At 38.6% G+C, this 24013-nt stretch overlaps 2 protein-coding genes across 7 annotated transcripts in view; one reads left to right on the top strand and one right to left on the bottom strand.

Moving 5' to 3' along the window:
• Positions 1 to 672: 672 nt before the first annotated feature.
• gmnn (geminin DNA replication inhibitor) lies at positions 673 to 5186 on the top strand. The gene is made up of 7 exons (XM_032536402.1): positions 673 to 772; positions 1206 to 1276; positions 2111 to 2212; positions 2380 to 2530; positions 2619 to 2701; positions 3245 to 3355; positions 4344 to 5186. Exons 2-7 carry the CDS (start codon positions 1220 to 1222, stop codon positions 4521 to 4523), a joined length of 684 nt encoding a protein of 227 aa, XP_032392293.1. The 5' UTR covers positions 673 to 772; positions 1206 to 1219; the 3' UTR covers positions 4524 to 5186.
• A 2017-nt stretch (positions 5187 to 7203) lies between these two features.
• Positions 7204 to 24013, bottom strand: part of ripor2 (RHO family interacting cell polarization regulator 2) — a 61626-nt gene continuing 44816 nt past the window's right edge. For 3 of the 6 annotated variants that reach the window (XM_032536398.1, XM_032536396.1, XM_032536400.1), the window contains exons 8-23: positions 23476 to 23539; positions 23135 to 23178; positions 22771 to 22896; positions 22327 to 22475; positions 19679 to 19808; positions 19082 to 19228; positions 17924 to 18679; positions 13827 to 14011; positions 13216 to 13378; positions 12988 to 13120; positions 12609 to 12770; positions 11697 to 11870; positions 11130 to 11332; positions 10714 to 10797; positions 10122 to 10212; positions 7204 to 9864 (exon numbers count right to left, since the gene is read on the bottom strand). In XM_032536398.1, coding sequence (XP_032392289.1) covers positions 9764 to 9864; positions 10122 to 10212; positions 10714 to 10797; positions 11130 to 11332; positions 11697 to 11870; positions 12609 to 12770; positions 12988 to 13120; positions 13216 to 13378; positions 13827 to 14011; positions 17924 to 18679; positions 19082 to 19228; positions 19679 to 19808; positions 22327 to 22475; positions 22771 to 22896; positions 23135 to 23178; positions 23476 to 23539 — 2712 coding nt within the window. In that variant the 3' untranslated portion in view covers positions 7204 to 9763. The remainder of the gene's footprint in view (positions 9865 to 10121; positions 10213 to 10713; positions 10798 to 11129; positions 11333 to 11696; positions 11871 to 12608; positions 12771 to 12987; positions 13121 to 13215; positions 13379 to 13826; positions 14012 to 17923; positions 18680 to 19081; positions 19229 to 19678; positions 19809 to 22326; positions 22476 to 22770; positions 22897 to 23134; positions 23179 to 23475; positions 23540 to 24013) is intronic. The other 3 variants (XM_032536399.1, XM_032536397.1, XM_032536401.1) reach the window with 3 other exon arrangements.

Below are 24013 nucleotides of genomic sequence, written 5' to 3'. Positions count from 1 at the left end.
CAGACATTCAGCACCCCCATACAGCCCAAATAGAATGATAATTGGTTTTCTAAACACATTTTCAGACACTACAATTCAATTGTGAGATTGACAGTGAATCAGGCTCCTTTTGAGATACTAAGTAGTTATTTTTGAGATGCAATTATTTTGAGATCGTTTTTCCTTATTTTGAGATACTATTATTTTGAGAAAGCTTCTCACTATTTTAAGAAAGTTTGTCATTATTTATTTAGATGCTATCTCATTTTTTTTAGATATCTCATTATTTTAAGATACTAAGTCATTGTTTTGAGAAGTCGTTATTTGAGGTATCATTTTGAGAAAGTTTGTCATTAGAACGATTTACATGATCTTCTTTTTCATCATATTGGTGGAGATGGGCTTCCATGGGTTTATTATTATTATTATTATTATTATTATTAATAATAAAAATAATAATGTTGTTTTTTTGTTTCTTTTTTTCTTGATATGTTACTGTAGTACACTTGTATTATGTCCTGATAATATAAGAATTAATTGCTTACTAAGAGTGAAGACAGGACTGTCTTTTTTTTATGAGTATGATGCCGAACTGTTTTTTTTATAATTGATGTTTTTGTTTTGTTTACGTTGTGCAGTATGTGAGATTTTACACAATAAAGTTAAGGAAAAACAAACAAAAAACCTTCCCCGTGATATTTACCTCGTGACGTAGTAGGCGTATTTAAGCCCCTGGCGCGAGATTCTCGGAGAACAGAACAGCAGTCTCAGCCACAAAGCGGGTGTTACATCGGTAAGTCGATTTAATATGGGTCTACTTTAATATTGCTTTAATTGCGTCACCTACAGATCTGCTGCTCATTTAGTATTGCTAACATCAATTACTTTTTTCGCTAGCCTTAGCCGTGGTCCATGAAATCATCGTTGTTGTTGTTTTTTTGCGTTAGGTAGCTAGCTAGCTAGCTAAACCAGTTGGCCTTTTGGAACGTTACCAACCTTCAGATGTATATGTAGCTATAAACTTGTCTTTTAACAAGCTAATGAGGTCGCATAAGAAGTATCACGAATGCGCGTTGGCTGGCTAGCTAAATATCGAACGCTACTAAACTATTACCATATCGCCTAGCTAGCTTAAATTTTTACATGTTTTCCCTCCAGTGTGTAGCAGAAGTTACCTTTTGGGACAATTACATATGTAGTGACGATATGTTAATTATTCCCTTCAGGTCTCTTGGAAAGAATGAGTTTCAGCGGAAAGCAAAAACACAGCCAGCAGAAGTCTAATGAGAATATTAAGGTGAGTAACGTGTATTCCGTTTCGAAATGCGGTCCTTCAAAATTAATGTCCATTTTTTATATATATATATATATACATACATAAACATACATACATACATACATACATACATACATACATACATACATACACACGGGAGCTGTAGTTTTTGAGCTTTTTTTTTTTTTTTTTTTTTTTTTTTCGTTAAATGGTGGTCATGACTCAATTTTTCCTTAATACATGCAGAAATGAGTGAACCTTTCAGTCACTGGTGTGTGTACACGTGTAAATTTAAGGTTTTAAATGCAAGCACAGCAGAACAATCGCTTGCAACTTAAAGGACACATTTTTAAATGTATACATCGCTGTACCTCAAAGTAGTTCTATACATTCTCTCTCCTGCTCAAAATATCTTTTATATTTTTTAAATTGGCATGGAAAACGCACTGGCAGTGTTGTGAAGCTGTAGGTAAACATTAACAAGTGGGCATGTTGGTAGATCTGTAATGAGCCTTAAACTTTCCCACGGCTGTAAGAATTTAAGCCCTGCCCTAGTACTTACACCTGTGGGCCTGTTGCACATAGCAGCAGCGTTGTTGTGTTAATCAACTTCACTTATGCCCTCTTTCCCATGGTGACAGTGTAACTAAAGTAAAGCATGCAAAGTGATGCTAAGCCCTGGTGAATAGAGGCTTTGAAAATGAGAACATGGGTCATGTTTTGTTTGTTTGTCATAATACATCTGGGAAGGTTTTAGGAGCGTGTTTTATTTTTTTAAAACCCTTTCTGATTTGTGATCTACTTGGCTGTATGGTAACACTTGTGGTTGTTTTTTTTCCCCTCCCTATCTTTCAGAGCTTTTTTACACCATCCCAAAAGATAATGGGTCCCCCCAGGCAAACCCTACAAGTCCTCCAACCTGCAGCTGGCAAAAAAAATCTGGGAAGGTCAGCTCAGGTATGAAACAAGCCACTCTTCCAAGTCATTTTGGCTTGGGAGATTTATTTTGTCAGTTTGCAGTGGATCAATTCTCTGTATAATTGTTCCACTTCCAAGAACAATTACTCTGTAACTTTTTTGTTTTTTAATATTTGGGGGAAAAAAACTAACTGTTTTCTCTTTAGGGGGGAAAGGTTATTCCCAAACGCAAACAGTGGAGCACAGAACTAACTAAAGGTCCAAAGAGGGTGAAGGCTGAAGTTAAATCAACACAAACCGAAGAAACTCAGTTGACCAATGGCATTTCCAATGAAGCATATGAACTTATGGTCGTAGGTAAGAATTTATAATCTATGCACTACATCATTGTAGCTTATTTCTCCCCCAAAACAATGATCCCTTAAACTGAAATTTAATGTTGTAGAAACGGCTCCGTCCTCCTACTGGAAGGAAATGGCTGAAGAGCGTCGGAAGGCCTTGTACAATGTTCTACAGGAGAATGAGAAGGTGAGTTAATCACTAAATTGGTTTAATGTTTAGCTGTCAATTTGGGTTGTTCCCACGCTCCCACTGACTCGTTAGCCAGCGCCACTCCACCTGGCACAGGAAATACAAGAGTAACTTTGCATCTAACTTGAAGGACCTCATTGAAATCAGTTTACTTTTGAAAGCGTTCTGAGGTGCATACCCTGTAGTAAACCCCTTCCCTTAATTTGGGATGGACCATTTGTAAATCTGAAAGCTGGGCTTATTACCACCAAAAGCAAAAATGATTTAGCTAGTGATTACAGTGCTATTGTCTGTACTGGTGGGAACTGGAGAGTTGCTGGTTCGAGTCACCATATGGACCAAAGTGTGGACTGGTAGCTGGAGAGGTGCCAGTTCACCTCCTGGGCACTGCCAAGGTGCTCTTGAGGAAGGCACCAAACCCCCAACTGCTCTGGGTGCCTTTACATGAGCTGCACCCTCACTGACACCTCTCCATAAGTCGATAGTGTGATCTGTATAGTAGAGTGAAAACCTTGTCTTTATTTTTTTATTATAAACCAGTTACACAAAGACATTGAGGCCAAAGATGAGGAGATAACACAGCTGAAGTGTGAAAATGAAGAGCTGCAGGAGCTGGCACAACATGTACAGTACATGGCAGATATGATTGAGGTAAGAACACTGGTATTACACATAGTAAATGTCTGAGTCTCACATTGACAATATCCAATTAATCCAGGCTTAATATGCCTGAGGGGCAAACCTGTATTTGTACTTGTGTTTTGGCTGGTAATTCTGCTATTGCAGCAACCACGGCAAAAAACACAAGCAAACTTCAGTTTATAGAGTAACAGCGTGTGAGATGTAGCCTGCTGGTTCTGGGTGAGAGATGTGACTCATGGCCAGAATATCATAGTTCATAAAAATGCAGCGCGGTGACAATACAGACATTTCATACACATGACGTGTGTAACTTTGCCCCCCCCCCCATCTCTTAATCAGTCTTACTGTTAAAGTGAGAGCTTTCCTAGAATTCTTTTTATATATATATCTATCTATCTATCCTATGTATTTCAGATAATGCATTGCAGCTGTATATTTTCAATCTGGGAAGGAAACCCTGTCTGTGCATTTAATTTGAATCCCAATCGGTTTTAATAAAGGGCATGTGAAAAGTGGCTTTGACCTTAAATATAACGTTTAGCCCACTTTGTTGGGGGGATGCATGTATATTGTATTGCCATTCAACTGAAAAATAGACATGATTTTTAGTCCTGGACTAGAAGATCTCAGCACAAAATGGATGTGAATGCAGTTATAGTCTAACTGCTTTATGTGACAAAATTTAGCTATTATCAAAATCGTGACAATCATTTTGGTCATTATTGTGCAGCCCTAGTACAAATGGTCTGGTGTGACATTTTTGTGTCCACAAGAACTTTAGATTAACATGCTTGGCCTACACTGGTAGATGACTTGGTTTAAAAGTGAAGTCTGGCTGAATATACTGGGCTAAATTCTTACTCCAGCATTTCACATATCCAGGACCATCTTTTAAAAGAAGCAGTATATTTAAGTAAACTAGACTACACTGAGGAATCTGCTTAATGTACTGTATCATGCTTTTGTTTCTTTTTTTAAATTATTTTTTTAATAAAAGAGGCTGACTGGGAAGTGCCCAGACAATCTGGAGGAAATGAGGGATATTGCGCTTGATGTGGATGAGCACGACAGTGAAGTGGCAGGTCAAAGTGAGGAAAGAGACTCTGATTCCAGCCTGGATGATTCCGAGGAAGAGACCTCAGACCATGAACAAGGACCCTCAGGAGAGCTGGATTAACTGACAACTTGTATTTCATGGGACTTTGAACTGCTTGTACAGGTCAGCAGATTTTAGCTACAGGATGTCCAGGCAGCAACAAGTGGTCATTTGACTGAATTGGCCCTTCAATGTTGTAGTTTTCTATAATTTTGAAAGCCTGCATTTTACTTTTTTTTTTTTTTTTTTAAAGCCATGAACAGATTGGGCTTTTTTTAATTTTTTTTTTTTAGGTTTTACTGTATTGTAAGGTGTTTAATACTAAGCCGCTTTTCAAAAGACGGTAGGAAAAGCACAGGTGTACTTTAATGATGGCTGAAGTTTTAGTTTCTTATGATGGCTTACTGGGACACCAGACCTGAGCCATTGTTAATGTTTAATGTCAAGGTACTGAGGGCATAAGTTGATTCCAGGGAATAACACAAACCTTCCAGCTTACACAGACCCCTTGACTGCCAGAAACCAACTGGTAGGAGTGACAACTATGTGACTAACACTTGTGCAATTCCTACACAACCAAAGTGTGCTGTGAAGAACTTATTTTCTTTCCTTCCAGCAGATTTTTGCATTCACTGCCAGATGTGGCCTTGAGCATGGCCTTGAAGTGTTTTGCCTTACACTGTAAAATTGTGCAATGTTATAGCTCATATGTATATAAGTCTAATGTAAAATAAACCTTTTTTTTTTTTAAATAAAACTTTCCTTCATTTGTTGACTGGCTGTGCCCACCAGAATACCAAATTCAACTCTACAATGGTGAAATGTTTCAAGCAGAATGTGCTTAATACTTTTTGTGGATCCCTTTGTACTGTAAGTAAAAGTCAAGAGTTCTGAACAAGTAAACAATTACCTCTGTGGATGGTAAGGGCAAGGGGTTGGTCTTCTCAATGCTTTTATTACGGGGGGGGGGGGTTTGAGCCAGAGGCATCGGGTGGGCTAACATGGCGAAAAGCCTGAATGGTCTGGGCCTAAGTGACATAGTGTGCTGCCTATAAATTTGAAATAACCCTGTTCATTAAAAATTTGGTCTGAGGGTTGAGGCCAGCCTTTCCCTGCAGTCCTCTAACGAGTAACCCTCATTGTCAAACTAGGCCTGAGCAGTGATGTTGAAAGACTTTTGGTTTTTGTCATGTGATTTCCTCCACACTAACTTTATTTTATATTTTTCTTTTATCCCAAATTAGGAATTTTGTCAAATTTCACAACATTCCCCTATCAACCTCCTGCCAGCTGGTTAGACAATTGTATTCATGAAGGCCCTTATGAACAAAACTTCATACTCAAAATCAATTTTATTACTGTTGTAGCCTCTCTGGACAACCTCATCAAAATGGTAGGATTTTGGTACAAGGTTTTCAGAGGACAGCTGAAGGTTGGCTGTGGCTGGGATTCACTCAACCTGTAATAGACACCTTATGAAATTTTAAATTCTGCCCAGACTTCAACTGTCTAGGAGCAGACTTTCTCCTGAACTGGATCCAGCAACTCTCACTAATTTCGAACATGCCCAAGGATGGAACAATCGCTTCAAGACGTTATATTTATTAGTTTAAGACCTTTACTATAGGACAGCTGAAGATGTAAACAAGGGGAGAGGGGGAATGACATTTGGAGCTGAACCTGTGGCCCCTGCAACAATGACTGAGCCTCTGTACGTGGGGTGCACACTTAGGTGAGCTATCCAGCCCCCCCCCCCACACACAAACTTTTCAAGTCTTTATTTTCCTTTCTCAGTCTTCTCTCCCTCCTTACCCAGGTGGATCACTGTTTCCTCTTACAGAAACAGACTGACAGGGTGCCATTCATTTCTTCAACACTTTCCTTAGAGAAGATCTGTCTTTCTGTAAATCTTTCCTCATGGTTCTCTATGACCGTAGAGCTGTCAAGATTTTCTCCTGGAAAGCTTTTTTTTGAAGCCAGCTCATTGTTTAGTATTTAAGAGTCCAGGAGGGCTTTTCTCATGGTTCTCACCTTGGGAGATGAGTGCTACCATGGTAGCAAAACAAAGATGTGTTGCAGTACTGGAGTATAAGGCTATAGAGTCATTTGCTATATTGTAAAAATGCAAAAGTTTTTGAGCTCATGAGGTTGATTACAATACTTCTCCAGACTGAAAAAAGGCATAACTGCATACAGCCCAACATGGCCTTTGCTCTAAGTTCACTTAGAACCTACTTAATGTAAAAATATTTATTGTACTTCATCAGAAAATAATCATTCTTGAGGATGGGTTGCTTTGTTTTAAGGTGCTATACAAACAAACGTATTGTCACCACAGTGATCACTACTTATATTGTTACCTAGGATTGAGGGACCTTGACTTTGAGGTATTTAACTCAGTATTGGTCCAAACCAGCAATTCCCAGCTAGTTATTTTTTTAAACATTATATAGATATTACAATGACATACCGTAATGTTGTCCATCTACTACCCTTGGCCTTTTCCATTTTCAATGCATAAACATATCTGGACAATAAAATGTACACTTTAAACCATAAAGTTGTCCTTAGACGTCTGAAATCTGACAAAGCACAACTGTACAGTTAAGTTACTGTACATGTATTCCACTTATGTGACAATCTTTGTCCTTTGAATTATCTTATTGTAAACACAAAGGCAATGCAACAAGAATGACAAACATTGCTCTTGACCAACATTTAAAACATTTGGTTTTCTTGAAAACAATCCACAATTTTGTAGTTTTAACTATGCAAAAATAAACTTTATTGCAACTTTTGATGAGCAGAGGAAATATCCCTAACCACAATGGAGTGTAGTATGCTAACTAAATGGATCAGTACGGAAGCTATGGACCACAGGGATGGATAATGATCGATTTCAACAAAGTGCACCAAGTTATTCCTAAAACCAGTCTCTAAATAATTAAGTGTGCACATTTTGACAAAAGTGTTTAATAATTGAACAGCCAATGAATCAAGTAGACTACATTGGTAAACTGCAAGTTTCTAAAAAAGAAAGTAGCTCACTCAAAAAAGAATTAAACAGAATGAGTGGATGAATTAGATACCAAAATACTGTAATGCTATTCACATCATAGAAGAAACAAAAGTAACCGTTACTTAAAATATGAACTGTTTTGCAAAAGGCTGTAAAGAAAAAGAACCTTTAACACCATCTTCAGCTTTTAGTAACAACTTCACACATTTACAGATTATAATACAAAAGAAAAAAATACATTTCATAAAAAATATTACCACTTGCTTTTAATCAATATGGCTTTTGGACTGTGCAGTTAGAACCAAATAAGATTCATATATTATGGGTTTGTCTTTTTTAAGTTGTGCTTTTAAAGATAAGTCTGAGTATTCTGGCCAACTGTCGTATTGAAAATACATTCTTTATGAATTATGACATTTTATTAAAATTTTAAAATGAATTCTTCCTTTGGTTACAGTAAATCTTCTGAGTAATAAAGTAGCATTTTAATATATGTCCCTTTTATGTTCGGGACCTTTTTAGGGAAAAGAAATCTATAATATGATTAAACGTTTAGCAAATCTAATACTTCTCCAAAATAATAATTCATCTAATATAATTCCTTCAAAATAAAATCCAATTAAAGTTAAGCAATAGATAATTTGCATTGTAACACGGAAGCCTTTTTAAACGATAAACAATATTTAAAGTACTAGCCCTGATCCAAAATAAAACATAAATATACATTTCATTTACATAAAACTGTCATCTGCAATAATACAGTATAACTCCAAAGAATATCAGAATTACAAGTTAATAATAAATAACATGTGTGAGGTTTGTCATTGTGCACTAGCACAAGACTCAGTAGTACAGTTACATGAGAAAAGGGAATTAGGTGCTCACCTTGGGTCAGTTCTTTTCCACATTACAGTTAGGATGGAGGGAACTAAAACAGACCCAAAACTGAACACTTCATTCTGCAGCTTCTCATACATTTATAATCTTTAGCTCCATTAGCTCACATACTGTATGAATGTGCAGTAAGCCAAAACAAAGGCCTTTACTCCACCCAGAGGATCCTCGTCTCTGTAAAGTTGTAAGAAAGCGCACAATCACAATCCTAAACCAATGTATTGCCCTGGACTTGCTCTGTACCTGGTAGGAAAAATACATAAGAGTGTATTTGAGGAAACCTGCCTAATCAACCACATCAAGGCTCAAGTGGTTAAAGCTGACTTTATCAAATGTCTTTTAATGTCAGCTAGGTGCAAAAGAGTAACGTATGTACAGAAGAATTGCACTTGTTTAACTGCAAGTATGAGAAACCTTGGATATAAACTGCTCAGTGAGTGAAATGTGGCCACTGAGCTGACCTGTTTCACCTCTACCCTTGAGTTTCCTCCACTGATAGATGGCTATGGTCAAAATATGTTCAGGACTGTAAACTGCTGTAAAAGTAGGGCTTTTAAACTGCAACATCACTTCCTCTTAGAAAGCCATTCTCAACGTATTAATGGTGCTCTCTGCCACAAAACAAACATCTTCCAATAGTACAAGAATCCCTGAAACTCAAAATGGAACGTACTAGAAAACAGAACTTGAAAATATATTTTGAATACAAGCACATATATTACACCAGCTGTGTAAAATTTGCCATATTTACAGGCCTTACAACAGTGCAAATCTTCCAAAAGCGCCAGAACATTTCTAATGATAAACGGTGATTATACATGGATCATATTTAGTATATTGCGTGACACAACGGACTCTGTAGCAATCAATATGATGATTAATTAGTGACTAAGTGATACTGATAAGTGTGCAGTGGATAATTGACAAAGGTTATGTGAAAGGTGAAGATGCACTGCTCAAATTCTAGTTTCCACAGTCTTTAGAGCAATTGCAGCGGCTTTGTGTCAAGCGGCTTTGTGTCAATCAAATTTGTGCTCTCCAGTTAAACTCAACGTGACCGGTCTGCCTGGCTCAGAAAGCAGAGAGGGAGGAGTGTAGGGGTGTCTTCTGGACGTGGAGATGATGGAGGAAAGTGGAGTGTTAAGTGTGTGTGCAGGAGGGGTAGGTATAGGTTGTGTGTCTTTTGTAACTAAGACAGCTTGTTTGGTGTTAAATCCTTTCAAATGGCAGTGTCCGTAAGAAAAGAGATTTAATTGTGGCGTTGAGGAGATCCTTAAGACTGTGCGAAAAAGCAGAATAATAAAGTGATCAGTTAACAGCCCGTGTGGGGTGTAGCCGAGGGAAGGGCAGTGCTGTCCTCGGATGTCAGGCTGAAATGTCATTTGTGATGTTTTCGTGGCACGATGGCTCAGAAGGCAGTGGTGATAGCGTTTCCTCGCCGTGTGACCAGGCGGAAGATTTCCCCCGGCACCGTGTCCAGCTGTTCGTACGCCAGTCGCCCCTCCTCACCTGCCACAAATACAAGGGTTATCTAAAGCACATTGCAATGGTATCCCTGCAGTCAAAACAGTTTAGCTTTAGGTCCCAATAAAAGACGAGTGTATGTATGTATGTACGTATGTGTATATATATATATATACTTTATTCATATTTCTATACATTATGGCGTTAGGTACTTTGTGGCAGCTGTGTATAAAATGCAAGACATTTGTAGAAGGGTGGACCAAGCTGAGCAACATTTGATTTTCCAGAAATGTGTTACTCACCAAATGTGAGCAGGGTTTTTATGGCAACATGGCGAAGCTCTTCCTCAGCTGAATCACACAGTGCTACCACCGCCTTGATGCTCTCCACGGCCTACATAGACAACACAATGTCACTGTTACATTTCAAAACTTCTTAGCCTTCATGGCACATAAGATAAACACACTATTTTTGTACTATGCCCTGACCACTATCTGAATAGAATACCATCTATATATGCAACTTATAGCATGCATTAAAGAATACTCGTTTGCTGCAATCAGTCTTCCAATCCATAATGTCCTGGATAATGTGAAGCAGTCTCGTTAGCCAAATAGAGTGATTATCTTTGTCCTGGCAGTTGCGGGTATATTTTATTTTTGGTGTTGTGTTCTGGATACATGCACCTACCATGAAGTATCCTCCACAGGGGCTCAGAAAGCACACAAGGAATTTTGTGCCAAAAAAGGCTTTACTTTTAAAAGATAACATTCAGTTTGACTTACTCGGACTACTGAAGCTTCATATTAGATTTGTCTAAACACAAATGGAGACCTAAACTAGCTCCAAATTTTCACAGTATCACAACTGAAAATGATGTAAGAGGCCACTGACCTGTAGACAGCTGAGAGCTGAACAGGCCGCCCTCTGGCTCAGAACTCCAGCCTCTGACAGCGCATGGGTGTAGTACTCCACTGCCTGTGGACACACAGATTATCATTTATGGCATCACTATTCAAAATGAGACACACACGCACGCGCCACACACCCACACACACCACACACACACCCACACACACACACCACACACCCACACACACACCACACACACACACACACACAACACACACACACACACACACACACACAACACACACACACACCCACACACACACACACACACACACCACACACCACCACACACACCACACACACACACACACACACACCACACACACACACAACCACACACACAAACCACACACACACACACACACACACCCCACACACACCACACACACACAACTCACTGTCTGGGTCCTGAAGTGGCTGTGTGATGCCGAAGAGATGTAGTCGGCTGCTGCTTTGTTGACCTGAGGGTCCTCGGCAGTGAGCAGGCAGGCCAGGGTCCTAAGGGTGTCATTTCTCGGCCACAGGGATGACACAGGCACCTCCTTTAGTTCCGCTAGACACCGAGAATAATCCCCACTGCACAGAGCCTCTGCAAACACCTCTGAGTACAACACAGACACATGTCAGAGGTTTTACCATTACATATCCTGTAAAGTATAAAGCATAGGGACCTTTTCTTTACTCCTGACATGAAATTTTGCTTTGATATCTTTTCAGTTTGTATTCTAAAATATCCAGGAAGTTAACAGTGTTTTACTTGGTTATTAAAAACGTAGTGAAAATTGTATGTAAAAATGCACTTCATAGTTTAGCCATTTCTCTTTTTTCATACTCACACAATCACACTCATAATCAGCCTGTTTTTTGTGTTCTCTCTCTACTATGTATTGTGTAAAGTTTGAGGCGATTGTGGACAGAAAATCCAAAGTGATAATTGGTTAAACTGAAAAAAATACTTTTATCACCTTCTCTGGCCAGATGCAGCAGATGTGTCTCCATGTCATGCACTTCATGCTGTAAGATGTAGCTGTGGAACTGAAACACCGTCAGGACGTCATGGGAGAGCTCAGCGGCAGAAGGATTGTTTGCCGCCACCAGATCACTCCTGTCCACCATCTCGCCCACTACAACACCAATCACTGAAGAGAAGAGAAATAAATCTAAATTCAAAGAAATGTTTTTGGGCCAACTGAATCTACATATACATTGTTAAGATCTGTTAAATATCTATGGATTCACTGTTCCATTTAGTCTCTTAAATTGGGTCTATGTCCTTGACGTTCCACTTCTGGGATATCCATTGCCTTGGGCTTCCTTTGTGTTGGCCTTTTAAACTCTGGTTGATTTATGAGCACTGTGGTAACCTTTTCTCAGATCTCTGCAGGGTAAATCCAGACAGCTAGACTATTTGTCCAATCTGTGTTTTTTGTTGCATGACTAAAACAACTTTTGAACGTACAACATATTACACCAAAACAAGTTCCTTCCCAAGGTTCTTTTGCCATGGTAACGTTGCATTCCAGGTGCTTATCACTGCCCAAGATGATTGTGACTGGTTTAAAGAAATGGCAATGAACAAGAACACAGTTGTCTCGCATCCCGGAATGCTGTGTGGACTAGCCAGACCCCCCTCCGCCACGTTGGAGGAAGGTCTGACTAAGCAAGACTATATTAGCAGCTACAATGATCAAACGTTTCTCGGACACAAGATTAAAACTAAGTTAGTGATTAAGTTGAAACAGGGACAAGATTAAAACCAAATAAATGACTTGAACAGGCAACAAAAACAAAGAAACAAGACTGTTGTAAACAAAAACAATGTAATTTTAAGTGCAACCTTTGGCTTTTTTGGAGAAAGAAAATACGGATGATCCAACCTTTGTCGGCGCTGTGTGGGTGTCTCTCCTGCAGCGCTGCTGTGTAGCGCTGGTTCATGTGTTTGAACACTCTGTCCAGTGTGGTGTGGAAAAGTCCTGCAGACCCGCTGCACTCTGACCACAGAGTCATCAGCTGTGGGCGCTCTGCGAGGCCCGGGAGAACTGAGAGAGAAAAGGACAAAAGAGAAGGTCAGACGCTACAAACCCTCAAACCAGAGAGTTCATTGAGTTGCATGGTAATATTTGTTCATAAAATACTTAAATAACAAGACACTGGATTGGAGTACACTAAAAAGATTACTACTCTTGAGATACATTGCATGGTAAACAGACATAACACACCAATTAAGCAAACTGGTTTCCCTTTGTTAGTACTTACCATCAGCAGCAGATGTAATTGCTCCCAGTCTGTCCGCACTGATCTCTGCTAGCTCCTCTAACAACTGAGTCTGTCCGGACATCTTGAGGAGAAGACTGCGACGCTGCCACACACCCATCCCACTGGTCAACAACTGACAAAAGGCATGTTGCAGTAAACTGGTAATGTCAACTATAACTATTCCTTTATCATTTATACTCCAAAACATGATGTCATTAGGAGCTCTACCTGTATGAGGTGATTACAGTACTGCAGGTGGATGACGATAGCAACGTCCAGGTTCTCGTTTCCAGTGGTGAGTGGCAGGGGGCTTCCTGCCACGCTGTTGCCGACCCCTGTGTCCTCTGTCAGGGCTTCACTAAGGTGTCCTCTGGCTTCTGGATGCTGGCCACTGAGAGGCACATACCCAGAGTCACCACCGAGTGGCAGCAGCATCACACAGAACCGTTATCTTTTCTCTTGTACTTGATAAACTGATAAAATGGGTTTTTCTATTGAGTGCTTGAGATGATGCAGATTGTCTGTCCAAAATGTTTTTGCAGTGAATTGAGTTGCTGTTCTGTTTTGTCAGAATGAAACCCTTCACCTGTGTTATGATCACACATGTTAAAAAATATTGCTTTTCTAAATGAATAGCTAGGCATTAAAACCAGGGACCAAAAAGTATCCTACTTCAGCTCTTACTGTGTTTTTGTTTGTTTGTCGTACCTCAACAACAGTACTTTTATTTTAGTGCACACACTTCCAAACAGCAGTCAAACCCCATGACACAATAACATTGTGCTTAGTGTCAATGTCAACAAACACAAAAAAAAGCCTCTATGCCATCTCCCACTCACCCGATCCTTTCTCCGTCTGTATTAAAAAGCGGAGACCTCTGTGAGGGGTTGCTAAGGATGGCACTATCATCTCCAGTATCATCATCATCAAAGTCCGAGGTGTTGAGGAAGTCGAAACTCTCCAGAGCACTCTCCACTGTCAGACTGAGGCTGGATGACCGGCTCCTGTGACCTGGGAGACGACACTGTGAGGAAGAAGAAGAAGGGCGGGGATAATGAGTCAATAACAATTTACTCTTATAAATCTTTAACTTGCCACAGTCCATTCCAGTAACTCCAGAACTCAAATTAATTTTTGATGTAATGAGTGACTTTGTTACTTTGGATTCATGTATTAGAGAGTAGATGTGTTCTAATATATGGACTATTTTAAGACCTGAGAGAGGACTGCCTTTTCAAAATAAAATCCCTGTGTACATTTTAAGTTCTGTTGATGTCTGTTACAAGAAGATGCAATTAGTTTTCTAAAGATTACCCAAATAAATTATAAACTTTCATATGTGCAGATATTACATCCTCAGTCTTTTGCATGTTATTGTTGTATGATTGATGAGAAATGTATAGGTTTCAGGTTTTATGTAATATAATTAGTTAAAGTGGCAGTGTGGTTGACTAAGAATTTCTATTTGAGTGACAATAAATAGAAATGTGCTGAGAGTTTAGCAGTTGTGAGTCTTCAATTCAGTTATTCAAGTTTTCACAATTGTGTTTATCCTTTGGAGAAAATCTGTAAAACAACTATTTTACCAAGAATGCCACCACAGACACAGTTCGTATTGCAAATAAATAGATGTATATAATATTACATTACTTTAATCAGTGGGCCATAGGCTCAATCACCATTGTGTTATCTTTTTTGCTGATAGATATATGATATGACTAAACAAACATTTATTTAAATGAAAATCTTTGAGATTGTTAATTTAAAGAACCAAGTAATAACTAGAAAATGCATTTCCTGCAGAAAAAAAGTGGTAAAAAGCCATAGTATAGTATGTCAAAAAAAGTGGACAAAAGTCATAGAATAGTATGTTGAAAAAAGTTATTAAAAAAAGCCATAGTAAAGTATGTCAAAAAGTGATAAAAAGTATAGTTTGTCAAAAAAAATAATATAGTATGTTGAAATAAAGTCATAGTATGGTATATCAAAAAAAGTGGACAAAAAGTCATAGTATAGTACAGTATGTCAAAAAAGGTTATAAAAAAGCCACAGTATAGTATGTTGCAAAAAAGTGATTAAAAAGCTATAGTAAAATATGTCAAAAAAAGTGGACAAAAGTCATAGTATAGTATGTTGAAAAAAGTTTTAAAAAGTCATAGTACAGTATGTCAAAAAAGGGAAAAAAAACGATAAAAAAGCCATACTTTAAAATGGCAAAAAAAGTGATAGAGCCATTGCATAGTATTTAAAAAAATAACAGACCGGTACACTTTTAAACATGGACGGAGAAGCCTAGGATTGAAGAGCCAACCTAGCATGTCGAAAAAAAGTGATAAAAAAGCTACAGTATAGTTTGTTGAAAAAAGTGATAAAAAGTCATAGTATAATTTGTCGAAAAAGTCATAATATAGTATGTTGAAATAAAGTCATAGTATAGTATGTCAAAAAGTGGACAAAAAGTCATTGTGTAGTATGTTGAAAAAAGTTATAAAAAAGCCATAGTAAAGTATTTAGAAAAAAGTAATAAAAAGCTACAGTATAGTATGTCAAAAAAGTGATTAAAAGCTATAGTATTTCAAAAAAAGTGGACAAAAGTCATAGTATAGTATGTTGAAAAAAGTTATAAAAAAAGCCATAGTAAAGTATGTCATAATATAGTATGTTGAAATAAAGTCATAGTATGGTATATCAAAAAAAGTGGACAAAATATCATAGATGTACAGTTGTCGAAAAAGGTTATAAAAAAGTCATAGTATAGTATGTTGCAAAAAAGTGATAAGAAGCTATAGTATAGTATGTTGAAAAAAGTGGACAAAAGTCATAGTATAGTATGTTGAAAAAAGTGATAAGAAGCTATAGTATAGTATGTTGAAAAAAGTTATAAAAAAAGCCATAGCAAAGTATGTCCCAAAAAGTGATTAAAAGCCATAGTATAGTATGTCGAAAAAAGTGATTGAAAGCCATAGTATAGTATGTCAAAAAAAGTGTAAAAGCCATAGTAAGTTGTCCAAAAAAGTGATTAAAGCCATAGAATAGTAATGTCAAAAAGTGGACAAAAGTCATAGTTATATGTTGAAAAAAGTTTAAAAATCATAGTACGTATGTCAAAAAAGTGATTAAAAGCCATAGAATAGTATATGTCAAAAAAAGTGGACAAAAGTCATAGTATAGTTGTAAAAAAGTTTTAAAAATTCTAGTCAGTATGTCACAAAAAGTGATTAAAAGCATAGAATGTATATGTCAAAAAAGTGACAAAAGTCATAGTATAGTATGTTGAAAAGTTTTAAAAAGTCTAGTACAGTATGTCAAAAAAGTGATTAAAACGATAAAAAAGCCATACTTTAAAATGGCAAAAAAAGTGATAGAGCATTGCATAGTATTTAAAAATTACAGCTATAGTATAGTAAGTATTTCGAAAAAAGTGATTAAAAGCTAAAGTCATAGTATAGTATCCAAAAAGTGGACAAAATTCAATATAGTATTGTCGAAAAAGTTATAAAAAAACATAGTAAAGTATTTAAAAAAAGTGATAAAAGCTACAGTATAGTATGTTGAAAAAAGTGATAAAAGCTACAGTATATGTATGTAAAAAAAGTGGACAAAGTCATAGTATATTATGTTGAAAAAAGTTATAAAAAGCCATACTATAGTATGGCCAACATGTGATAAAAAAGCTATAGTATAGTATGTCCAAAAACGTGATAAAAACCATCCTATATTATGACGAAAAGAGTGATAAGAAAGTCATAGTATAGCATGTCAAAAGAAGTCATAAAAAGTCATAGTATGTTTTGTAAAAAAAAAAGTGATAAAAAAGCCATGTTATATTATGTCGAAAAAGTCATATTAAAGTATGTTGAAAAGTAATGAAAAAGCCATAGTATAGTATGTCGAAAAAAGTGATATTATAGTTTGTTGAAAAAGAGTCTGCAGTGACAACTTGCTGGTGCTATTTGAAATGGAACTAACCAACGAGCCACTGTGCCACCAAATGAAATAAGTTGAATAACATAGAATGTCAATAAAAGCCATTAAAAGTCATAGTATGGTATGTTGAAATAAGTCAAATTAAGTATGTTGACAAAAAGTGATAAAAAAAAGTCATAGTGTATGATGTCAAAAAAACGTTATAGTACAGTATAAAATGTGGAAAAAAGATGATAAAAAAGTCATAGTATAGTATGTAGAAAAAAAAGATTTAAAAATCATAGTATAGTATGTCGAAAGAAGTCATAAAAAGTCATTGTATAGTATGTTAAACAAAGTCTGCAACATGCAAACTCCACACAAAAATGATCAGTCCAGAGTGGTAATCAATCCTGCCTCATAAGCTGCAGACTCAACTTGCTGGTGATATTTTAGTGGGACTAACCATCGAGCCACCAAATCAACGTTGAAAACAGTCATAGCAATGTATGTTGAAAAAATCAAAGTATAGTATATTGAAAAAGGCTTAAACAAATCAGGATGTTGAATGTTAAAGAAAGTAAATTAACTGTTTTTATATCTAAACGACTACTCAAAGCCCTTTTACATACCATTCCTTTAACATACCATTCACACTGTGTCCAAGGCTGCAGTACAAGGTGCTACCTGCTCATCAGATAAACATTCACACACATTTACACTCCGATGGCGCAGCATTGGGAGCAACTCGGGGTTCAATGTCTTGCCCAAGGACACATCGACATGGGACTGCACGAGCCAGGGATTGCACCACCAACCTTCGGATTGGCAGGCGACCGCTCCACCGCTGAGCCACAGCCGCCCCCAGGAAGAACATTGTAAACGCAGAAATGCTGCTGAATCAGCATTCACCCAATAAATAACTAATTATAACCCACATTTCCTGAAAGTACTTATTATTTGTTTCCATCATATGTTCTTTCCCATGTGAGATATTGTACACATACATATCAGAAAGGGAGACAGTCACCTTGAGCAGGTCCTCCAGACGCATCACCTCCTGCTCCAGGTCCTGCAGCTCTCGGCAGCGGTGAGTCAGAGACTCCAGCCTCATCAATAGGCTGTGGATGGCCTCCTCCAGGCTGCTCTCCAGGAAAGCCCTGCTTCCCTCTCCTGCCCAGCTCAGATTTCCTCCTCCTTCCGTGGAGCTCCCACTTGGCGGTACAATTTCCGAAGAAGTCAGCCTCTTCACCAGCTGCCTGGTCAGGCTGCCCGCCTCCTCTGTGTCCAGTTCCACAGGTTTCAGTTCGTCAGTGTGGTCCAAGAAAACATCCTCTGGAGCCACTGTAGACAGGTGGCCGTCGGAGCAGAGGGATGGGGCAGCTGAACCACAGTTTGAGCTAGAATTTCGCTGCGACTCTGTACGCTCCCACTCAGAGTCCTCTGCCACCTCAGCTTCATCACTGGCAAGGCTGGCACTGGTGCCCCTACTTCCTCTACTACCCGTCTCCCCATCCTCTTCGTACTCCTCATCCTCCTCATCCTCCTCTTCCTCCACTAAATGCTCCTCAGCAATGGAGTCCTCCCTAGTGGGGAGGATTTGTATAGGTGATGGGTCAATTTCTGGAGGGGTGACTGTGATCTCAGGGTTGGACAGGCCAGGGGAGTGTGAGCTCGGGGCAGGGCTGGGCGTGGATCCAGACGTGTCCGAGAAAGTGAAGGAGAGACGCTTGCACTCAGCAACGCCGCAGCCACCGTTCTCAAAGACATCATCTGGTAAAGTGGACTGAAAGAAGAGATAAGGCAGTAAATATGTGAAACAAAAAATATGTAAGATTAAGATATAGATTGAAATCAGTGCATGTAAGATAAAAGAGTGCAAGAGAAAGCTCTCTTTAGTGGAAAAAGAGATCCAAACATTAACTCTAAATCCACTTTTCTTTCTAAATTCTTGTGACCCTATTTGATCAACCAAAATAGAATCAGAGTAAGGCAAATCTGAATAGAAAAGCAAGAACCCACACAAAGAAACATGCATTCACACATGGCATTCTGCAACCCACAGAAAAGAACTGGACAAGCCCAGGTGTGTCCACACCAGCAGAGGAGTACATCCCCATCATGTCGATGGGGTATGGGGCAAAGGAAAAGTCAGGTTAGGTGGGTCGAGGGGCCACAACACACTCACATAGACCTCCAGACTGGATTTGGGCCTTGGCCGGAGTGAGGCCAGGTCACCAAACGAGCGACTGCGCCTTAGCTTCTCTAGCAGGGTGTCTCGGAGCATGTGTAGGAAGGAGAGGCGCTGGCGCTCCACAGGATATGGTCGCCACTTCTTTACACAATGCACGCAGGCAAATTGGACAAGGTGTTGGGTATTCGAGTGAGGGCAGGTAAGTGAGATGCAGGACAGGATGGATTAACGTGTAGAGTGGGACAGAGTGTGGGCAAGGGGTTTGGATGTGGAAATGCAAAGGAGAGGATAACAGGGAAATGGTTGAGGGTTAGTTTAGGGGTAGCACTGGTGCTGCTAACATAAGCATCAAGCATCAACAGAAAAATGTAAACAATATCATTGGGTGCAGACTCAGGTTAGTGTGCAGGGACTACAAGGTGTAAAAGACAAAATGTCATCTCTTTCACCACAATTCACCCAGTGATAAGTCTAAAAACAAAGTTCAGATGTTTTTCTAGCCTAGATGGTGACTGTTCTACAAAAACAAACACAAACTACTGTTTCCCACCACTCTAATGAAGCTAATCCAGGTTTTTTTGTGGTACTCACAAAGAAGGAGGAATCCTGAAAAGTTGGGGTCTCTGGCGTGCCCTGGCTGTAGACCGACACTCGTCTTTGGAGTGCTGTAGCTTTACTGATGTTACCAGACGACAGAGTCAGGTCCTCAACGTCAAAGGGGCTTAAGAGGGAATGACAACAAGACACTTATTTTGATTGCTGATTGTGATGTTTTTTTTAAAAGAGGATTTAATTGCTTAATTAACTTCTATAACTTGTAATGACCATATTTCTCCACCAGGTGGCAGAAAATCACAAGTAATGCAGACTGAATTAAAGCTACATCACTAACTAAAAACTACAAGTAGTTATGAAGAGGCCGCCTAGTCGACCCTGGCGACCCGGGGAGCACACAAATGCGGGACCCAAAGCGTAACATTGGGGAGGCAAAGTCAGGAAATATCAAGAGGCGTGAGCCGCAAGGTCTGTGGTACATTGCCGTTGCAAATATCCCAGAGCCCTAAAGGATTTTTGACAACCTCTGGTGCATCTGGTTTTACTTTCTATAAAAACTTGTAAAACATCCACCCTGTTGTCCATAGTCAATCTATGAACATCATTTTTTTTCAGGAAAAACTAGGTTATTAGAATATGTGTGCTGCAGTGAGGTCACCTGAATGTTAAAAAGGTTGTAGGACCATAAAGAGAAACAAATAAATAAATAAATAAAACGGAATATGACTCTCACAGATATATATTGATATCATACCAGAGGTGTCAAAAATATTCTCATTCATTACTCAGAAGTATAGATACTAGGGTTTAAAAAGACTCCTGTAGAAGTTGAAGTATCAACTCAACCTTTTTTTCAATTAAAAGTACTGGTTTCAAAACTACTTAAAGTATAAAAGCAAAAGTGATGTAAGGAAAAAAAATAATAATATCGATATGCTTTTTTAAACGGCAAGTTTTGAAAACGATAAGCTCATGGTACTTGTGTGCACAGAGCTTAAAGCGCATTCAAAAGCAGTTGTTTTTGCATCCAACCATTTCAAAAAGTTCTTCCAGGTACGACCAGGGATGTAGGAGGGTTGGCTGGTCGACATCAATAGAAAGGGGTAACTGTTAGCTTTTAGCTCCAAAAGACCGAATGTTTTTACTAGTTATAATTATAAACTTATTAAGTTATGAATCAGAAGTGCCGTAGTTTGTACCAAGTTTGGTACAGAGCCTCAGACCGGCATAAGATATGATATGTGTGTGGTAGCTAGCTAGGAAAATTTGTTTGGTCGTCAAATGTGCATACTTGTAGCAAAATTCTTTTCATAACTTTTGGTCTGGTCCATCTGAAAATGCTTTGTATCAGGTTTGTGCTGATCGGTCGCACAGCCTAGGACGAGTTTGAAAAATTTGTTTTCGTGCATTGTGCGATGTGTATTGTGGGAGTTAAAGGCAAAGAAACATTATAGCGCCACCAAGTGGTCCACATGTGTAAATCTTTGGTAGGTTTGGTCCATGACCCATAGTACATTGACCCTGCAAATTTGAAGTTGCGTACATTGGTGTAAGTGGTGAATTCATATGTAAGTCCCATAGGCCACGCCCACTTTGACCAATCAGTACCTTACTGTAGGTGTGGCCCTAGATGGTACCCACCAAATTTCGTAAAAAAACAGATGAGCCGTTCATGAGATATAAACTTTTTGTACTTGTAGCGCCCCCTCAAGGCCAATTTTCTTAAACTGTGTGGAGGACCTCCAGAGGGTCATGTCAAACAAGAGTCTAAAGTTTTGCGTTGATAGCATTTAGTATGGTTTCAATATGGCGTTGGTGTTTTCATAGTTGGCTACACAAATTTGTTTGTGCGTAATTTGCACAAGTTGTATCCTATAAATATTCTTTCGATATCTTTTTGTCAGGTCAGTCTGGAGATGCTGCCTGCTAAGTTTCATGCAGATTATTTCTGCTACAGCACCACCTAGTGGTGGAAGGGGGTTAATTGTTGCGCCTGAGGTCCTTGCGGATTTCTGGAACAGTCCTGAAAATGGCACCCCTCCAACATGTATGGTTTAGGCTGTAGCAGGAGTTTTAGGGCGAAAAGAAAAAAGGAAAATAATGGAGGAAAATAATCCTTAGGAAAACAATAGGGTTCCACAGCCCTGCTGTGTGGTTCCCAGCCCCCTCGGACATCGACACCTAAAAACATTTTCTGTAGGTGTTCAATATAGACCAGTGATTGAGATATTGACTGCAAGAATACAGTCATACAAATTATGACTGTATGAGTAAAACACTCGTGAGATAAACCCATAATGTTGAAAGGCTCTGTAGAAATATCTGGCTCAAACACTGAAAACCCAACGTTTATCCCTTTCATAAACTGAAAGAAAACCATAATTGCAATTCATTGAAACTTTAGTGAACTGAACATGAAATGAAATTAAATGAATGTCATGAAATCATAACAAAATCATCAAATAATTTTAGACTCACAGTGGTGCATCCATCTCATTATCTATCATGCAATCTCTATATTTAACCTTGAGTATCTTTGTAGGCTCAAGTGATTCTATCCTGCTGAAGTTTCCCCTTAAGGATAAAAAAGTGACCATCTATTTGAATAAATACAAAACACTCTACAGTATCACAAGCCACGAGGAAAAAAGTGACTGCTTGCTGAAATATAGGAGTCAACTTACTACCACGTGACCTCCAGGTTGAGTTTGATGGTCCCGAGATCGTTGACGTCAACGGCCACCACCTGAGGCATGGCAGTAAACAGCTCCTTGGTCTCACAGATCACGCTGCCCACCAGCATGTGATTGGCCAGGCCCTTCAGCTCCGTCACCTGATTGAGGAACAACATGTACGAATTTACTATTCAGGTCAAGAAAACAATCACACAGTTTCTTCTGACATCAAGATATTAAGCAGGCGATTGTTGATGAAATGTTTTCTTACACTAGCAGTAATTAAATATGGTCATAACCTATCAGCATCATCACTAATCTGCGCCTTGATATTGTGCAATTAAAAACAAACTTGTACATAAAAAGGTGAAGGTCTGATTTCTACATTGTTATTTATTGACCCTGCATGGGGAAGCACAAAGTTAGTTTGTCTGAATTTTTTTCTTACAGTACCTTGATGTTGATGAGGTCAGTGATGAGAGGCATGAAGACCATCTCGTCTCCATCCCAACTCTGTCTGGAGTTCACTTCGATCCTTCCCTTCAACTTCCACCGCTGGCGACCGTACCGCATGTAGATCTAAAGGAAGAAAGGAATGGGAAAGTGTAAAAAAAGAAAAAAGTAAGCGTGAAGCCAGAGAATGGACAGCCTTTTGATAGCCTCATAGAATAAAAATATCAAACTCCATTTTCTACTTAAAGTAGACATTGTGCTTTCCTATCTCTCTTGACTGAACGGTTTTGCACTATTTCACTCATGAATTTTAATATGAAAGAATTATTTATTTAAAAGTTACATAATAAAAAGAAGAACTTGCCTCATACTGGTCTCCAGGACAGAGCCTAGCAAAGCCTGCCAAACCTGTCAGAGAGAGAGGCAATTGTTAAAAAATCTAAACAAATAACCATTTGGACAGTATATGGGGGGAAAAGCCAAGCCAAGTAACTTTTATCCATCTGATAACCGTTTGTTTAAGTGACTTTAGTATTTAGCTGGGTGATTTACAATGTAGGTGTTCATTGGCTTCACTGCAGTATACATGATAGGTTAATCAGTTGTCAGCTCATCACCAAAAACGTTCTTGTAAACAATTGCGGATGAATGCCTCTTATTGCAGAAATTAATATCAGTATGTGAGTGGTTTTACTTGTCTCTCACCCTTCATTTTGATATGAAACTCCCCGAGCAGGTTCTCTAGTTCGCCCTCGAACGTGCTCATGTTCTGAGGAAGAGAGAGACATAATGATCGTTGTTACACAAGGCAAGAACAACAATAGTAATCAAGTTATCTTAAGAGACTTTGACAAATACAGTAAACACTAAACTGCAGAAGAGGCAGGACGACTGGTGTAAGCCCTCAGGACAGATGAAGACAGGTGTGTTTGTGTTATTGAGATTTAAAAGGTAATTCTGTAAGTATATGACAATACATGTCAGTGTTTACAAATGACAATACAAGCAGTAATCTGTATTTGATATTTAGGTAAACAGTGAGTGTTGTCAGCTGTAAGCCAATGTTTGATGCATACAGTATTGTCATATTTTTATACACAATATGTGTAACACCATGCATAATTTCTTCTTCTCTCCTGAAAAGTCAACTTGTCTGACAATTTATTAGATCATTGCCCTTACACTCCATTATTTATTATTTAAGACTTTCACAAGGTTAATAACCATTTTCATGCAAAACTCC

The sequence above is a fragment of the Etheostoma spectabile genome, chromosome 14, assembly GCF_008692095.1.
Source record: "Etheostoma spectabile isolate EspeVRDwgs_2016 chromosome 14, UIUC_Espe_1.0, whole genome shotgun sequence".
In the NCBI taxonomy this organism is placed as follows: Eukaryota; Metazoa; Chordata; class Actinopteri; order Perciformes; family Percidae; genus Etheostoma; species Etheostoma spectabile.
This window is presented reverse-complemented; position numbering and strand designations above follow the sequence as displayed.

What these genes read in the sequence shown, in the direction of transcription:
- gmnn (XM_032536402.1), top strand. Translation starts at nt 1,220, where the DNA reads ATGAGTTTCAGCGGAAAGCAAAAACACAGCCAGCAGAAGTCTAATGAG. An exon ending in ATATGAACTTATGGTCGTAG is followed by an intron (nt 2,531 to 2,618) that starts GTAAGAATTTAT and finishes TTAATGTTGTAG; the next exon opens with AAACGGCTCCGTCCTCCTAC. An exon ending in ACATGGCAGATATGATTGAG is followed by an intron (nt 3,356 to 4,343) that starts GTAAGAACACTG and finishes TTTTAATAAAAG; the next exon opens with AGGCTGACTGGGAAGTGCCC.